General features: G+C 33.9%; 3 protein-coding genes across 5 annotated transcripts in view; 2 read left to right on the top strand and 1 right to left on the bottom strand.

The window, feature by feature from the left end:
* Positions 1 to 294: 294 nt before the first annotated feature.
* On the top strand, positions 295 to 4,991 carry LOC137036139 (uncharacterized). Of its 2 annotated transcripts, XM_067410143.1 has the most exons (5): positions 295 to 433; positions 976 to 1,032; positions 1,621 to 1,923; positions 2,466 to 2,741; positions 4,445 to 4,991. In XM_067410143.1, exons 1-5 carry the CDS (start codon positions 364 to 366, stop codon positions 4,492 to 4,494), a joined length of 756 nt encoding a protein of 251 aa, XP_067266244.1. In that variant the 5' UTR covers positions 295 to 363; the 3' UTR covers positions 4,495 to 4,991. The 2 variants fall into 2 exon arrangements, with proteins under 2 accessions (XP_067266244.1, XP_067266243.1); XM_067410142.1 differs by having other exon boundaries at positions 2,466 to 4,991.
* Positions 4,992 to 9,749: 4,758 nt separating this feature from the next.
* Positions 9,750 to 13,765, top strand: ing1 (inhibitor of growth family, member 1). Its single transcript, XM_067409748.1, has 2 exons — positions 9,750 to 10,051; positions 12,421 to 13,765. Exons 1-2 carry the CDS (start codon positions 9,910 to 9,912, stop codon positions 13,203 to 13,205), a joined length of 927 nt encoding a protein of 308 aa, XP_067265849.1. The 5' UTR covers positions 9,750 to 9,909; the 3' UTR covers positions 13,206 to 13,765.
* A 2,848-nt stretch (positions 13,766 to 16,613) lies between these two features.
* Positions 16,614 to 18,524, bottom strand: part of ube2al (ubiquitin conjugating enzyme E2 A, like) — a 7,577-nt gene continuing 5,666 nt past the window's right edge. For both annotated transcript variants that reach the window (XM_067409965.1, XM_067409966.1), the window contains exons 5-6: positions 18,249 to 18,337; positions 16,614 to 17,084 (exon numbers count right to left, since the gene is read on the bottom strand). In XM_067409965.1, coding sequence (XP_067266066.1) covers positions 16,956 to 17,084; positions 18,249 to 18,337 — 218 coding nt within the window. In that variant the 3' untranslated portion in view covers positions 16,614 to 16,955. The remainder of the gene's footprint in view (positions 17,085 to 18,248; positions 18,338 to 18,524) is intronic.

Genomic DNA, 18,524 nt, shown 5'->3' with positions numbered 1-18,524 from the left:
GCATTTCAAATATATGGCTGCAACTGTCAATTGGACAAAATATCATTTTCATCTTTCTTTTGAATCGTAGATTACAGCCTGGGTTATAAAGTCACTATACTATCATTATTCTGCTAGGTAGCACAACAAAACTGACCAAAAGATATCACCATCAACACTTCACACTCTGCAAACTGCAATCTTCTTGCACTAAGAAGATCTCTCACATGATTGTGGTTAACAAGACAGGATGTGGCAGAACATTATATAATGATAATTAAAAACGGTGAACAACAGCTTCATTGCTGAAGAAAACAAAAGGAGAACAAGGGCAGGAACACATTCAAAGGTGAGTGAAAGATATCTGACCAGATATTTGTAGCGATGGTGAACAGTTGGATATTGACGTTGACCGTCCTCCTAAGCATCTTTGGGCCAGGATGTCACACAAAAGGTGAGTTTAATATACCATATTGTAATATGATTATAATTACATCTCTTCATAAACGGTTTGGCCTTAGCATCATCTTATTGTAGCATAATTTGTTTGCAGATGCTGATTTTTTTTATTGCTAATGGAATGAGATTTATACATTTTGATGTGTGGCTTATGTGTCCAAATACAGGAGCCACTGTATTTGCTTCATGGTGGAAAATTATGGCCTTGTTTAAATCTGTCACAAAAACAGAGTTAAATGAATTATTGTGGCTTAGTTTTGTGGATAAACTGACAGTAACTGTTGATCAGATAGGGAAAATCTGTTTTTATATTCTGCCACTTTTAAGCACGATTCTTCCATGATTTAATGGAGCTCAAAATGGTTGTACAGCAGAATGAGGAATCCGTTCTTTTTTTATGTGCATGTGATGATTTTGTGTTTGAAATATGACAAATATATGTAATAAAAGCTTCCTCTTAACCTTTACATTTGTGTTACAAGATCTATGTGCAGAGCGCTAATCTGTCACTAACATGCTGTGCACTAACTGTCCTAGGAGATCAAGATAATGCATCACATGAGAATCAAGATGCTGTGATTGAAAAACTGACAGGTCAGACAATATACACTTTTATTTATTTATTTATTTAAAACAGTATTGTTCATAAATAGGATACAAAATATGAAAATGAAAAGTAAAAAAATAACAGAATGGCCAGTGAAAGGAGGAGACTGACCTAGTGAAAACACTGTTTGTCAACTTCAAGATGTCAAACTAAATATTATATGAAATATATGTTACTTATTTAAACAAAAACCATCTTGTCAGAGCTGCCGTGTATGTTGTAAGTATTCTGGGGTTATAAAGAAGGAAGTGACACTCCAAAGGATAAAATTAGTCTGGCTTGGCAAGGAGAGATAAAATATATATAAATATATATATATATATATATATATATATATATATATATATATATATATATATATAATATATATATATATATATATATATCATAATATATTTTTAAAATATATTTTTAAAATATATTTTAACAATTTACCTCAACATGTCAAGTGCAGATCACATTTATTTATTTATTTATTATTTTTTAATTTGTTTGTTTGTTTGAATAAACATACAAACTTTAATCCAATATTTAATCTAATTTAGTACAATTAATTTTTTTTTTTTTTTTTGCAGTTTTCAAAGAGCAGACCTTTGTGGCGGGCAGCGATGTCAATTTATGGTGTGCCGATAATGTCACTGATGTCAAATGGAATGAATTAATTTTTATTGTGTGGAACATCAGCATGCAAGGCAAACAATGTTATCTTGGTTTGTCACCCAAACTGGACGACACTTGTAATGATGGAAAGAATCTGAGCCACACTTCAAATGGAGTTTCCTTATTCATTCCCAAGATTTCAATGGAAGATGAAGGATTGTACTTGTGTGATTTAGCATATAAAGGAGGAAGCAAATCTGTAAATATCTCTGTAAGCGGTGAGTACAAACAGAATTTATTGTAAAAATATTGCAAAAACTGTGAAAATCTTTTTACATCATAGGTTGGCTAGTTTCATTGTATTTTGTATTTAGAGTAATTTATGTATATATATATATATATATATATATATACAATATAATTATAACTACATTAAATTTATATATAATTTATATTATACATACAGAAAATATAAATTACATACATTTCTTAAAACATTTCTGTGTTTATTTAAATGTGTATATATAAACACACACACACATATGTATATATATATATATATATATATATATATATATATATATATATATATATATATATATATATATATATATATATATATATATATAATATGTGAGTGTGTGTGTGTTTATATACAATTAAATATACACATTATACGCACACATATATTATGTAAACACAAACTTTTATTTTGGAGGTTATTAATCACGATTCAAATGATTTTACAGCTGTAATTTAGAGCTATAAGCCAAAAGTATAATACCGATAATCAAATTAAATTAAAGATGTTTGTTTTTAGTTACCCGACTGAAAACTCATCTGGACAGTGAAAATGGTCAGAGGATTGCTGTCTGTAAGGCCACATATAGAAAGACGCCACCAACTCTTCATTGGGAACCTGCCTTGAACTTTTCCTTCAATGAAACTTCTGTCACGAAGGTTGACACATTTTTCATTATGGAGAATCACGTACATCTGCCTGATAATGTGACCATCAGTAACATCACCTGCGTGGCCTCATACCCGTCTGAGTCCGGCTCTATGCAGCAGAAGAGCACACTTGATATTACACAAGGTGAACACTGTATTTTAAAAGGAACTGACAAATACTCTGCTACAAGCATATTTACAGTGCATTCAGAAACTATTCACACCGCTTAATGCTGTTTACATTTTATGTTGCAGCCTTATGTTAAAATGCTTTAAAATATTTCCACATCAATTTGCATTCCATGCCATATAAATACAAAGCAAAAAAAAAAAAAAAAAAAATGTGATAACTTTATAAATACATTCAAAAGAATATGACAATGCATAAGTATTCAAACCCTTAATCGAAGCACATTTGGCAGTGATGCAGCCTTAAGTCATTTTAGCAATGATGCCACAAGCTTTGCACATCAGATCCTTGGACCGTCAGTAGCCAGACATTTTCAGTTTTTGCTTTCTCATTATGGAGTGTGGAGTATAGACTGATGTGGAAAATATATAATTTAAAACATTTTAGCATAAGGCTGCAACAAAAAATGTGAAAAGTAAGCTATTCAGGGGTCTGAATACTTTATGAATGCACTGTAGCATAGGTTTACTACATTCAGGTCTCCAGGCTTATTAACCACCAGTGATGCCAGAAAAGACACCAGCCAGGGAGAGGAAACCACTGTACGCAGGGTGCATGACAGGAGAGGGAATGAATGTCCTTATCAAGCAGTGGCACTGGGCAGCGTGAAGACCATAAAAAGTCAAAACCATGTTGATTAACTGCTTGTCACCATAAACGGAGACAGCGCTCTAACGACTTCTCATTCTTTGTCTCTGGTTTCACTATATACACGGGCTCTTACACACATAAAGTATAGCCTACACAAAACAGCATGTCAAGGTAGGCTATTGTTCATATAAGTTCACATAACAACGATGTACTAAAAACTGAAAAGTTTTTTTCTTTATACAGATGACAACATTATCAAAACTATCCACGGATCTGTGAAAAAGACTAAAAACGCTGTATTACGTATGCCAGACAAGTATTTGTTCATTTTTGTAAATAAAGACTATGCGCCTGCGCATACGCATTCTTATACAGAGCACCCGCCTCGCGCATGCATATCCACCTTATTTTTACAGTTTACTGCAGTTTGATATTTCTCTCATTATTTCCCTATAACAGCTAATAAAGTCTCGCACATTCACAGAAAACTTATTTCTGCATTGAAAAATAAGGTGGATATACGCATACGCATGCGCATGCCGTCACCGTTTTCACAGATTCACACGTTTTTGTAGTTTACATGGAACATCAAAAACCTGTTTTCAAAAGTCTTCGTATTCAGGCCACCAAAACGCCATTGTCATGTAAATGAATGGACAAGGAAAAGAGCATCCATTTTTATAAATATGAGCGTTGGCGTGGATTTAAGCATATGCACACTCTAAGATCAAATCTGTGCTTACGCATGCTTTATAAATGAGGCCTATGGTGTGTACAAGTAGACACTGTTTCTCAGACTAGGCAATCTAGTTACATAGGCAAATTGTCTATCTGTATGCTGTTGTACATTGACTAGTATTAAGGAACATGAGGAGAGGGAGAGCCTCTTCATGATTGTCAGCCATGTCTGCAATGGCAACAATGAGAAAATCAAGAGTAACATGAGTGTGACTGCACAGCTATTTACCCATTCGTTAGTTAAAAGAAATCTTGTTAAGTTTTGTGCAGGGAGTTTTTCCACATCTAAATGTTGTTCTTTTTCTCCAACAACTTCTGGGGCCATACAGGAATAAGGTTTTGTCTCAGAATGAAGGACGAAACACCTGAGAAGAGATGAAGAAATACAGAAGCATAAACAGGATGTGGGTGGCAAAATAAGGCACAATAAAAAAGTGAACTGGAGGGAGGTGTTTACCTGAGAACTGCTGACGTTACATTTTAACATGGAGCATCTGAAGAAGTAGAGCAAAAGCACCAAAGAGGGCATTAAAAATGTCCATAATGATCTTAGTTTTATGTTCTTTTTTGTCTTGAATGAATTTTTATTTGGCCTTTGAGTCAACCGAATTTAGTAATATAGTCCAACATTTTGCTTGTGCTGTTTTTCTTGTATATAAATGCCACGTGATTTGATATTTTTTTTATGTAATGCCAAGACATTTAAGTGTAAGAGTCCAAATGGTTTCGGAGGAATTGTAAAGCTAGCAGTTATTTGAAGAAGTCTCACAAATCCTTTTTTAAAAAAAGAAATGAGATGCATATAACACGTTATTGCCAAACTTCTCTTTTCCCCTTTATTTGTAGTGAATTGATTTCATTGTTTACACTTACGCAATAAATTCCAAAGCTATAATTGTGTGTGCGTGTGTGTTTGAAAGAGAGATTATATCTGTTCAGACTGGAGAGGTCAGGTAGCAGAGTTCTCACCAACTAGCTCACCATCAGCTCTTATTTAACTTGTACTGATGAAGTCAGTCAATGTTCCTAACATTTCTAACCCCCACCCATTACCCACCGCCTGAAAACCAATTATGCTGACTCTAAACCATGAACATAATTGCATATTATCCAACGAAACTGAAGAAACTGTGGAATAGTACTTAGTAAACTGAGCTACCAGTTACTGTAATCTAGGGCATTGTGACTTTATGAAGGGTCATGAGATTCATCGAAGACAGGCCTAGGTTTGTTTATACTGAAAGGGCCTGAACAATGAGTTTACGTCATGGGAAATCTGGAGTCATTAATTCTCGGCAGCTTCCTGAAAAGAAAAGAAAAAAAGACAGGAGCTTATATTCTGAAATCCTTTAACAGCATGTTATGGTATATATTAAGATTAAGAGATTAAATTTATACAATTGAAATGCATAATAAAGTTAAATTGAATTTATTTTTTTCAGGGAAGGTATTTATGGGATCTGATTAAAAGAGTTAAAAGTATGTGAAAATGACAATCCCTAGAAAACAACAGCAGAAGATTGTTAAAAGAGATTAATAATAATAATAATAATACATTTTTGGGAATTTTTTGGAAATTAATTACTTTATTTTACAGTGCTGTTGTTACATTGTAATTACTCAAATAAGTACTGAGTACTATTAATTAACTACATGTATTTACTATAGAGTTAGGGTTAGGGTTTGGTTTGGTTTAGGGTTAGTTACTTGTAATTATGCATAATTTACTGTTTGTACTATAGTAAGTACATATAGTAACGTGTAACTACGGCACTGTAAAATAAAGTGGGTAACATTTTATTTTACTGTGTCATTGTTACACGTTACATGTAGTTACTTTATTATTAACTATAGATTATGCATAATAAATTAACCCTAAACCAAATCCTTATTCTAACCCTATTGTAAGTACATGTAGTTAATTATAATTACTCTGTACTTAAATGTATAATTACACTGTAACATGGACACCTTAAAATAAAGTGTAACCATAAAGTTGCCATTAAAAGGAATATTGTGGAAAATTGATAAACAGCATTATGACAAATGACTTGTGATAAAATTATATGTTAAAATGATAAAATATAAGTTAAAGGCACAATATGTATGTATATTTTTGTATTCAACAACCACTTGAACAATGTTATATATTTTGTTGACTTGTGTACTTAAATTATCCTCGATGTTTCCAAGAATGTTTAAATCCAGAGAAATAAGCAGTTTTAAACAGGACATGGACCATATCCGTGTGTCGCCTATCAATCACATCATGGCGTTACCCTCGATTTTATCCATTTTATTTTTGTGGAAACCATGGAAACACCAAAAACGCTTTAACAATTTATGTTTTATTAGACAAGGGAACAACTGTTTGGATACATGTATAGACAGAAAACGGCGTCATCAAGCTACATCTTTGTTTTGAATAGGCGACCTCTAGTGGCGAAAAGTTACATATTGTGTCTTTAACTTGTAGATTGAAGACTAGAAATTCAGTTTTCAACAAGACCTGTCACTTGTTACATATATTAAGCAGCACAACTGTTTTCAACATTGATAATAATAAGAAATGTTTCTTGAGCAAGTCAGCATATTAGAATGATTTCTGAAGGATCATGTGACTCTGAAGATGCTGAAAATTCAGCTTTACATCACAGGAATAACACAACAGGAGTTGTTTTAAACTGTAATAATATATTACACAAATAAACATTTAAACTGTAGCTTTGTGACTTTTAGACCAGGGGTGTCCAAACTCATTCCTGGAGGGCCACTGTCCAAACTTGCCTCAACACACCTGCCTGGAAGTTTCTAATATGCCTAAGACCTTGATTAGCTGGTTCAGATGTGTTTAACTGGGGTTGGAGTTAAACTCTTAAGGAGCAGTCTTTTAGCTTCAAGAGCTGATTTAGACTTTTTTTTTTTTGTCACCCTGTTAACAGCACGTTTCCAAACATTTGCTCTGATTACTGCAACATCATCTAAATGCCTTCATAAGAATGTGTTCTTTATATTTAGCCGTTTAAATGGTCATTATCCCTAGCTTGAGAGCGTCTACTCAAAACCCTGATTCTTGACATTAAGTTAATGTGGAAAGTAACCTAATTTGGTCTGAACTCTGAATTCTCCATTGACACAGAAATGCGTAAGAGGTGATTTTTTACGACACCACTCGGGTCAGAGTACGTAAGGCTAGAAGACTCTGCTGTGCTGGCCTCTGGAGAACTTTATGCTCATTTTCCCCTCTCATTTGCACATTATGACATTTCAGTCATCTGATATTCTTACTGCTAATAATACAGATGTACAAAGAGCTTTTTAAAGTTTTTAAAGGTCATTCACATTGGTTAAAAACGTAGGATAACTTTAGGATTTCTCTTCAGGGCTGTAACTGAAACAACACTCAAGAGAAAATAATATCTTCATGATGTGCCAGTAAACAACAGAGCTGAGGATAAACAACGTCTTACAGCCTCATTGCCTTGACACAAGTGACCCCTGCAGGGCATTCATGGTGTTATAAGAGTGCAACTACCCTTTTAACTATTCAGCATAAGATTTAAATTATCAGTATCTAAAGATTATTCAGAGAGAACAAAATTCAAGAAGTCTGAATGAGATATTAAAATAATATTAAATATTTAATATTACATTTTAAATATATTAAATATCTTACATACTTGATAGCTCAAATATCAGAATAACAGGGAGAAACACACACACACACACACAAAATAAAACAGATTTTATGCTAAAACACCAAGTGTAATCATACAATATAAGAAACTATAACTCTCTGGCCGTACGCTCCAAACACAAATGATTGGAAGATGAGTAAAGTCCACTAGTCTAGATGGGGGTTTCAATATTTCCGATGCCACAAATCCCCAAATATGATCATCCATGTGTGGGTGACCATATTCTTTTTTTTAACCACCCATGTGGCCTACTTCTATATTGGAGCGAAAAACAGCATGTGACAAAATAAGTATGTCCGAATCCACAGTATAGGCAAAAAAGTACCCAAATGAGCTACTTCTTCTGACGAGATTCTGAAATACGATGGACACCTTATGGCAGATTATATTCATACTATACCATACTTTTTTAGCGCTTACATTTTGGATGCAGCCCCAATTTATACACAGATAAATGAATATTATAAATCTAGAATTAGTTTCTATTGAGTTAAATTATTATATTTTTTTCTACTCATTATAATACTGTACTGTTAAATGGATTATTTAATTTTAATCAAATTTGTATTTGTTTATATTAATCACACATTTTATTTATTTATTGTTTAAAACATTTAATAGATTTCCTTATTTTAACCCTCTGACCCTCTTTGGTCATTTTTGACCGAAAAATTGTATATTTTGAAATGTTAAAAATCGTAGCTTCATCAGAATGAGATGACGCTTGTTGACTTTTGTCGCATTAGCAATATGAACACACACACACAAAAAAAAAAAAACAAGGACATGATTCGGACATGATAAAGGGTCGTAAAAAAAAATAGTCACACTTACCTTCTTTGCGGTCAAAAATGACCGACAAATGAATGGGAAATACAAAAAAATATGAAAACTCTTTTGTTTGTACAAACTACAATTCAACCACTGTGCAGAAAAAAAGTGCATAGCAATGAAGGGGTGACACTCCTAAATGCCAAGAGTGCAAAATAGACAAATTAATAAATGCAAATAAAAGTAAAATGAATGCAAAAACCAACACTTCAAATCAACATTTCAAACAAAACAAAACACAAATCTAAACCTTAACAAAAAGTCACAAATGCACTATTGAATGTCTAAGTATAAATCCAAATCCAAAACTTAAACAAAATAAGTATTTGTGTCTAAAAACCACTAGAGAATTTATAAGCCACTTTATATAGAGCTCTATAGGAATCTAGTGGTTACACCATGGCATTACACAAGTTTTTCTTTTTTTACCCCCACCAGATGGCACTAATCTAACTTTAAAAAATTTAATTTTAATGCCTTGTGTCTAACATGGAATACTGCTTTAATTTAAAAATATATTAGAAAAAAAAAAGTGTATTATTTTCAATGGGGAAAAATAGTTATATTAAATATTGCATAGTATCATAAAATACCCTCAAAAAATTCTATACAATAATCAAAAAAATATTATTGAACAAAAACATATTATATTGGTTTTCCTGAAAAACAAAAAAGTTACATTTCAATGCTTCAGTCACTTTTGTAAAAAAGGCAAGTGTGACTCCTAAACGAAGAGGGCTATAGTTTTCACATTTTATTTATTTATTTTCCCCTTTAGACTTTTCCACAGAGCCCAGTTCAAAAATACCTGGTTTAAAGTTTTTTTCTGTATTTTTATAAACTTCAAACCAAACTCCACTAAATCCAAGCCTAAACCTACATAAACATGCCGGTCATTTACCGAGTTTCAGCCCCTGAAATGACCGTTGAAGTCTTGCTATGAAGCGCCATCGAGCGTCCGCTAAGTGCACGACCGTGTGGCAAATAATCCTGCATTAAACTCTTCGCTCATGAATATTAATTAGAATTTGCGTGCCTAGACACTCTGTTGGAAGGTTACGGAGCAACGTCAGCGCAAGGTAATTCATATTCATGAGCTCAGCCTCTGCCATAGAAGCGTCACTGGTCCTGCACAAATCACTACAAACACGTACCTGAGTAACTTTTCTCAGCTGCCCAGACTTTTAATTCTTAAAACTAAGATACACTAATTCTTAAAAACGTATTTCTACCGCTCTATCAAGCTCTTAAATGCGTGTGAAAAGATGCTGAACCCTTCTTCAAACGGCGAGTCGTCTCATGCAGTGGTGAACTATGTTGAGGAGTATCTGGAGCTGGTCGAGTCTTTGCCCCTGGACCTACAGAGATGCGTGTCTCTCATGAAGGAAATAGATGCCAGATATCAAGGTGAGAGAATACGGACACTTGCTCTTAGCAGAAGTGAAAGAAGAAAACACTGCATTTGTTTGAGCAACGGGTGTTAGATGTCACACTAGCTAGCTGGCTGGCTAGCGGCTAACTGTTAGCACGTGAAACTCGCAAGTTCCCCCCCGATTGAGAGGTTAAAGCCACAAAGTTGGTACAATATGCATGTTAAATGTATTTCTCATTTATATCTTAAATATTGTCATTTATATTTATATGGTAGCGACTTCTATTAAGTCACTAACGTTACCTATCCAGTTCGGATGGAGGGGTTCTGGCAGATTGTAGAGCGCCATAAACTTCCTGTTTAAATAATTATGTATTTTAACATTGCATTTGTGTGTTAGTGTTGTGTAAATAGTCTTTTAAATATCATAAAGACAGCATACATGAGCATTTAAGGCCATCGTCTATGTCAACTGCATGTAAAACATGTTAAGACGCTACAGACAAAATCATTGTTTTTTTTTTTTGTTTTTTTTTCATGCCCTTTAGTCAGTTTTAAGATTTTTGGGCCACATTTCCGTTTATTTTATTACATTTTATTTATTTGCGTATGCCAATTTTAATTACAATACATATATTTAAAGGAAGTTTTCTCAAAATGTAGCACTTAACAAACTTTCCAGTTGTATTCCTATTTATATTCTGAATGTTTGTATTATTCGACTTATTTATTCTTAAAATATGTTTTTTTTTTTTGTTGTTTTTTTCTGGCTGTTTGTTGACAGTATTTTCTGATCTATGGAGGGATGAAACGAGATCAAAAATCCCTTCTGTAAAAGCCTAATATGTAAACAAAATGAAATAAGAATTTTGAACCTGACTTTAAAGAAAGTTCAGATGACTAATGTATGCAAATTAGTGCATATTTAATTAGATAACATTGAATTTGATCAATACAATTTTATACTATGATCAATAAACTGCAGAAGTATGGTTATAATAGTTGAAATATTTACCCAGTTCACCCTTTGGTGACAAAAAAAGCTTCCTTGTCATGTTTTACTGGAGGTTAAATAAAAAACAAACAAAAAAAATGCATAGATTGACATACAGTAACAGTAAACCAGTGTTAAATTTGACAGCAAAATTTGAATTAGTTTTAATCATATTTTAGTCATTGTAAATTGTTTTAGTTTTAGTCGACTAAATCTACAGTAGATAAAATCTAGTTTAGTTAAATCATATTGCGTTAAGCATTTCTCAAACAATATTCAGATCCAATACATCTAATATTCTGAATCTCCGAACTATTCATGTTCACTTAAGACAACCGACTGTACTTTATTCGGCAAAACAAATGGTTTTTGACCGTTCAAGTGCAAGAGGACACGAAAGAGAGCTCAATTCAGTACTTGTCAGGGATTGACACACTTATCATTGAGGTACTATTATAGTTTTTGTTTAAAATTGATTAAATTTGATTTTTAGTTTTTCTTTTTTTTATTGTAATTTTAGTTAAAAGTTTTAGGTTTTTTTTGTGTTTATGTATTTTTATTTTTGCTTTTAAACGTCTATATAGTTTTTATAATGAAGTTCTTATTAAAATAAGTTTGGATTTTTTATATTTTTTTTTTCAAGTAATGACGTTTTTTATGGTTTTAGTGTTAGTTAACTATAATAACTCTCATACTTGTAAAATATATTGAATAATGTGTCAAAAATTTTCTTAGATACAGTAGTTTACTATACATTAAATAGAAATTAAATTAAATACAATTTATTGTGTAAAAAAAATAACAATAATGACCAGGTGAAATTAATAATTATTTACACAGTGACTCTTATTCTGAAATGTCTGCAGTCTGCACTGTAGCAGGCTGCTTATTTAAGTTCAGATGAGGGAGATAAAATATGCATTCTTACATCTAGGGCTGGGCGATATAAGCTGATATAAACTGATAAGCCACGCAATTTGCTGAAAAATGTTGTTGACGAAAATTGACAAATAATTTTTCGATGAAATTAACTCTGTAGTAAACATTGTGCCACTATTGTTGTAGGGCTGTAACTAACGACTATTTTGATGATCAAAATCGGTCGATTATTTTTTACAATTAGCTGATTAATCTATCCGTTATTTTTAAGAATAATCTAATTATTTTTGATCAATCGATTAATCCTTTAGTTTAACTAACGCCATTAATCTTTTGACGTTTTATTAAAACATTTTCTCATAAAATACACATTTTAAAAAAATACCAACAAAAAAAAAAAGTGCCAAGAACATATTCCACGCAAATCAACACATTTCACAACATACGTAATCAATTACATCGACACTTCATTCCAGCCCTATATTGTTGTATTTTCTTTTTAACATTAATCCTGTTTTATTGATCTTGCAGAGATCCTCGATGAATTGGACGAGGCTTATGAAAAGCACAGACATGAATCAGACCCTGTGCAGAGGCGGCGTCTGCTTCACTGCATCCAGCGCTCTTTGATCCGCACAGAAGAACTCGGTGACGAAAAGATTCAGATCGCGGGCCAAATGGTGGAAATGGTGGAGAATCGCAGCCGGCAGCTGGAATGGAAGGGTGAGCTTTTCCAGGCCTGCCAGGACTCGCCGGAGAGCACTGTATCAGTGGGCAGCGCCCCCAGTGCCATAACAACCGTAACTATGACACCACTTTCTGCTTCAATGCTCTCGGCCAGTAAGCCGTGTGCGGACCGTAGACGAGACGAGACACCGAATTCAGTTGACAAATCTGGCGGAAAGCGTTCACGTCGGCAGAAAAATGGTTCGGAGAACCGGGAAAACTCCAATTACAGCATGGAGCACAATGAGGAGGTTGCTTCGGGCGTGCCAAAAGAGAAGAAGGCCAAGACATCCACGTCATCGAAGAAGAAGAAGAGGTCTAAAAGCAAGCAGGACAGGGAGCCGTCGCCGACAGACCTGCCGATCGATCCCAATGAACCCACTTACTGCCTGTGTGAGCAAGTGTCTTATGGAGAGATGATCGGTTGTGATAATGATGAATGCACTATTGAATGGTTTCACTTCTCTTGTGTTGGTCTGCACCATAAGCCCAAAGGAAAATGGTACTGTCCCAAGTGCAGAGGAGACAATGAGAAGACGATGGACAAAGCATTAGAAAGGTCGAAAAAAGAACGAGCGTATAACAGGTAGTGACACGTGTACCTTATTGCCATGAAATGTTTTTCTATTCAGGAGTTTAGTACCCAGTTTTGAGAGGCCTGTGATGTTACGACTAGAGTTGGTCATCAGTTAGTATATCTTTTAGGGATATATTTGAGATAGGGTTCACTTATCAGCTACTTAGTTATCATTGTTCTGCAGTATTGGAGGTATCCAATTCATCTATTTACAAGACACGGTAATGCATTTTTGTAAAAAATAATTTTCAATTATCATTTTGTATTTATGCGTTGCATAACTGTACATATGTTCATTAAAATAAACCATGCTTATTGTAGTGTTGTTTCATGGCTTTTCTGCTTATTAAAAAAAGTTAGCTTTAGATCAGGCCTTAACCCTTGTGAGACCTTTTTGTCTTTTTCAGTGTTTTTTTTTTTTTTTATCATTTTTCCTGTGTTATAAATTTTGGCACAGGTGTGTATTTTTATTGGAGTTGTATTATTTTACCCCCATTTCCTTTAACAAATCTATTTTACTCTAGGTACACAAAATAGTTTCACTTACGACCTTAAGGACAAAAATGTCCCCATTGAAATTTTTAATCCCAGGGTCATTTAACTATAAAATGATGCAATCTTTGTAAATAGGCTTTCATTTTGTTGGCAAGGCTTCAAAATTAAAATTTTATCTTTTTACCAGATGGTGCCATTTTCTAAGGAAGAGGATTAGGGCCAAGCAATAATAAAAAACTAAAACCATCTCGAGATTAAAGTTGTTAAATTTCGAGAAAAATGTTGAGATAAAATGTTGAGAATAAAGTCATTAAATTACAAGAAAAAAAGTTGTTAAATTACGAATTTGTTCTCATAATTTAACGACTTTTTTCGTGTAATTTAATGACTTTATTCTCATAATTTAATGACTTTATTCTCAACATTTAACAACTTTAATCTCGAGATGGTTTTATTTTTGTGTGGTGTATAATGTGTGTAATAAATTGTGTGTGTGTGCATGCAATATTTGAGGAAAAACTACTGCAAATCACAAATCCAACCACTGTGTGTGTGTGTGTGTGTGTGTAACAGACATAGGCCTGTAAGAGCTGTGCGTATAAATCTCACTCCCCTGATCTCAAGAGGCGATCTAGTGACTGCCCCTAGACTATGGTCTTTAGCCTCCTTGTTGGAGTGCCCGACTCCCATGCCGGCGGACCCGGGTTCGAGTCTCGCTTAGAGCGGGCAGTTTGAACAGGAAGGGGTTACATGTGCACCAATGGAGCTTTGCTGGCATCTAATGGGGAAAATGTGATACTGTGCCCAAACAAAGTCTTACTTAAAGCAGAACTCAGTAAGATTTGCGAAGCTCCCCCTACAGGTTCCTTCAGTGAATCACACTGTCGTAAATACTCCAAGCACAGCTCTGGACTACGACTACAACGCTCACCAGCGCAGTAGTTTTGCAAATACAGTACAAGAAATCTCGGAGGTGGGTAGTTTTCGAAATTGTCTTATAAAGTCATAATATATACATTGTTTTTGAATTACCGTAAAGCATTTTTTCACTCTCGCGTGAATGTGAACATGAGGCGAGATTGTGTCGGGTCGGTGCAGCTCAACTTGCAAGTGCTGTATTCTGGCGTAGACGTACCAGAGGGGGTTAGTGATCGCCTCAAACACACCACTACAAGTCAACTAACCATCGTAAGGACTATTTATGAAGGTAAAAAAGTTACTTAGTTCTGCTTTAAAGCTCATTTTTTGACATATCAACCTCAAATGTGGACCAAGACTAGTTTAAATGTATGGCTTTGCTTTTCTAGCAGCTTTAGAGTTTGTTTCATAAAATATATTTTATATAAAATAATGTTCATAAATCCTTTTCATAAACCTCTTTTTTTTTTATTATTATTTCAACGATAATCTGCCAAGGGTCTTTTTTAAAAACAAGACCGAACTTAAGTCTGTGCTCCCAAGCTTCAAATATTTATGACCATTTTTTGACTGCATTTTTTCCACTATGGAGCTATGTGTAACTTTTTTTAATTGACGCACAAGGGTTAAAGTACATCGCAAATGTTGACCAAAAATTTGTCTTTAGCTCTTCTGTGTTGCATAATCTACTTTGCATGCTCTGTTTCTTAGAATAATTTGTGTTTCATTTAACTTTCCCCTGGTTTCACAGACCAGGCTTAAGCTAGTCCTAGACTAAAATGCATGTTTGAGCTTAAAGCAACTTGCACGGACATATCTTAAAATATGTGCTATTGGTTTGTCTCAAGATGCACACCAGTAATGTTTTTTTCTAGGGTATGTTTCTAAAAGATACTTAAATACCCTAATTGAAATAGGGCCTAATCCTGATTTAGTCCTGTCTGTGGAACCGTGCCACAGTGTATTTAATTTGAAAATTAACTTAAATAGAAAAGATGAAAGATTCTTATGTTTTAGTAAACAGAAAAGACTTCTGTTAATATGACAGACTAAAGGCCCATTCACACCAAGGATGATAACTATAACAATAATGAATATACAGTTCTAAAAAAGAATAGCAGAGTTCACACCGCAATAATAACGATAATGTCAGAGAAACTATATCGTTGAAATCACTGAACATTTTTAATTTTTTTTTCTCTCCAGCTGATGTGGACACTAACATGGTTATTGTTATATAGTTATTCTTGGTGTGAACAGGCTTTAATGAATGATGAAATAAGGTGTAAAGTATCAGTAAAGCATTACTCACAGAAGATAGTTTCACCTTTTATTTAAGTAGCCTATTTACAAGTGCTGGAAAATGAGACTGCCTACCAGTGCAAAATCTGTACACAAAATTCTGATGTGATTTGTATATACAAGAGATTAGTAGAGGAAAGGACACACTCAGTCATTCATGCACGTAACAGGGAATACATCTGCAAAGATTAAGGGTTTGGGAAAAGACCTGAAGACATTATTTGACTTGATTGATTGGACTTGTGATGCAAGCCATGAAAATAACTGCAGTTAACATATATCTCTATAGGATTTAAAAGGATATATATATATTTTTTTATCTTGGAGTAACTCCAGCAAATCTCAATTTTTTTTGACTAGTAAATATATATTTTATACTTCACACCATATTGCCATTTTGTGTCAACATAATTTGATCATTTATATAAACCCTCACATCCGTCTATCAACATCGTATGCGTTTTCAGTGCGTACTGGAGATTCTTACCACGCATGTGGTACCATGCCAACCCTCCTCTGGCAGAGCCAAGAAGAGTCGTGACTAAACCAGCATAACGAATCCAGAGAAAAAGAAGCAAAACAGAAATTAAAAGGACACTTTTAACTGCATTTTGAGTGAGTGAAACCATGATATTAAAATTGACAATGAAGCACCAAGAACATTTTCATCAACACTACTATGACTTAGATTAAAGTCTTTTAGTGAGTCATGTATCCAGATTAGAACGCCTTGATTGACTCATCCATAATGTTTTTTTTTTTTTAGAGATGCTAATGCATTTTGCAAAAAAGGACAATTACTGCATGTTCATGCCGGATGCAAAATTAGTCGAGCCTTATACACCAGGGGTATTTCCCCTTTCAGCGATCTTAAAGAGGGATGAAAACCAGTCCAATGTGGGAGAGAAATAAAACAAAACAAATCACAATCTTGCATGAGTAAAGTGCATAAAAACTTAAAAATGGAGATTAGAAAAACTATCCTCCAACAACAGAGCCAAACAAAAGGAAAACAAAGTTTCAGCGAGAACATGGTTTGTGAATGTGGTCAACTGTCCCTCCAGCTCTGCTCTACAATCGCTGACACCCGTTTCTCATATTCTCGCTTATTTTCTTGATACAGTTGTGCTGCCTGGCTGTTTGCGGGGCTGTTGGGATTTGGCTCATCTAGAAGGGACTGTAAAGAGAGAAATCAAATTTTAGGCCTCACGAGTATAACAATGGACACTTTTCAAATTTGACATCTTTCTCTCTTCTCACCAAGTCAAGTCATCTTCATTTATATAGCGCTATTCACAATACACATGGTCTCAAAAGCAGCTTCACAGTGACAATAGGAAAATTATTATCGAGCTAAAATTGGTTGAATCACTTCCGTTGTAAAAATTGTTAATTACTTTAGGGGCCATTTAAAGGGATAGTTCACCCAAAAGTGAAAATTTGATGTTTATCTGCTTACTCCCCCATCGCTTCCAAGATGTAGGTGACATTTTTTTAAAAATATTTTTTACCTCTAAAACACCATTATGTCCAACTGCGTTCAGCACTCGCTTAGTAAGGTCTGTATAAGTGCGAGACATCACTGCCGTTGTCAGAGTGTGATCAGACCTCACTAAGAGAGTGCTGAACACAGTTGGACATAGTGGTGTATTAGAGTTAAAAAATGATATAAATACTGTTCGGTTTATCGCACAAACTGATCGTTTCGTGTCTTAGGACATCAGTGTGTCGTCACAAGCCGCAGGGTTTAATATGGATTTGTCTATGCAAGTTTTTTTTTACTTTTACTGTTCCCATTCACTCCCATTATTTGACTGACAGACGGCAACGGTTGCAGTTAAAACTCATCATTTGTGTCCTACTGAAGAAACAAAGTTCATTTTCATTTCACTTTTTTTTTTTTTTTTTTTTTTTTTAAAATCACTTTCATTTTTGGGTGAACTATCCCTTTAAAATTACACCTTTCCTACTGAAAAGCTGAATACCTTTAATGCATTCTTGCCGTTCTTTTACATGTTTAGTCTAAAGGGAAAGTAATCAATCTCTATATTTTTTCCCCAAGTCATGGAAACTCTAGCACAGATTTTTACTATGGGAGCAAATGGAAATACAAAAATTATATTTGCTGTGGTCTCCTGTTCAATGCTATTGAAGTTATTGAACTATGACGAGTTCCGCTTCTGAGAACCACAGTAATGTGAAGTGTCCATTGGAAAGTAAAGTTACAATTACAAGAAAAAACAGAAATCACTACAAGCATTCTAATTACAGAATTCTCAGATTTAATGTCCACAAGCTATATAAAACTTATTTAACTGTAAAACAAAGTTTGTTAACATACCTGGATTGATGTCAGAATAGAAGAAACATCATAAGTTGGACTCCAACGATTCTGAAGAATATCTAGGCAGATACTGCCATCAGCATACACTGAAAAACAAGAAAAAAGTTAGAGCAACATATTCACTACATTCACAGTACAAAAAAATACATAAATAATAATAATAATAATAATAATAATAAAAACAATAATGCATGAACCTTTTTTAAAATAGTAAAAAAACTTTCAGAATGCATCCAAAACATCATCTTAACAATTCTTACTAATACTGTACAG

The sequence above is a fragment of the Chanodichthys erythropterus genome, chromosome 14 (genome assembly GCF_024489055.1).
Source record: "Chanodichthys erythropterus isolate Z2021 chromosome 14, ASM2448905v1, whole genome shotgun sequence".
Classification (NCBI taxonomy): domain Eukaryota; kingdom Metazoa; phylum Chordata; class Actinopteri; order Cypriniformes; family Xenocyprididae; genus Chanodichthys; species Chanodichthys erythropterus.
This window is presented reverse-complemented; position numbering and strand designations above follow the sequence as displayed.

What these genes read in the sequence shown, in the direction of transcription:
- LOC137036139 (XM_067410142.1), top strand. Translation starts at nt 364, where the DNA reads ATGGTGAACAGTTGGATATTGACGTTGACCGTCCTCCTAAGCATCTTT. An exon ending in GCCAGGATGTCACACAAAAG is followed by an intron (nt 434 to 975) that starts GTGAGTTTAATA and finishes TAACTGTCCTAG; the next exon opens with GAGATCAAGATAATGCATCA. An exon ending in TGTGATTGAAAAACTGACAG is followed by an intron (nt 1,033 to 1,620) that starts GTCAGACAATAT and finishes TTTTTTTTGCAG; the next exon opens with TTTTCAAAGAGCAGACCTTT.
- ing1 (XM_067409748.1), top strand. Translation starts at nt 9,910, where the DNA reads ATGCTGAACCCTTCTTCAAACGGCGAGTCGTCTCATGCAGTGGTGAAC. An exon ending in AATAGATGCCAGATATCAAG is followed by an intron (nt 10,052 to 12,420) that starts GTGAGAGAATAC and finishes TTGATCTTGCAG; the next exon opens with AGATCCTCGATGAATTGGAC.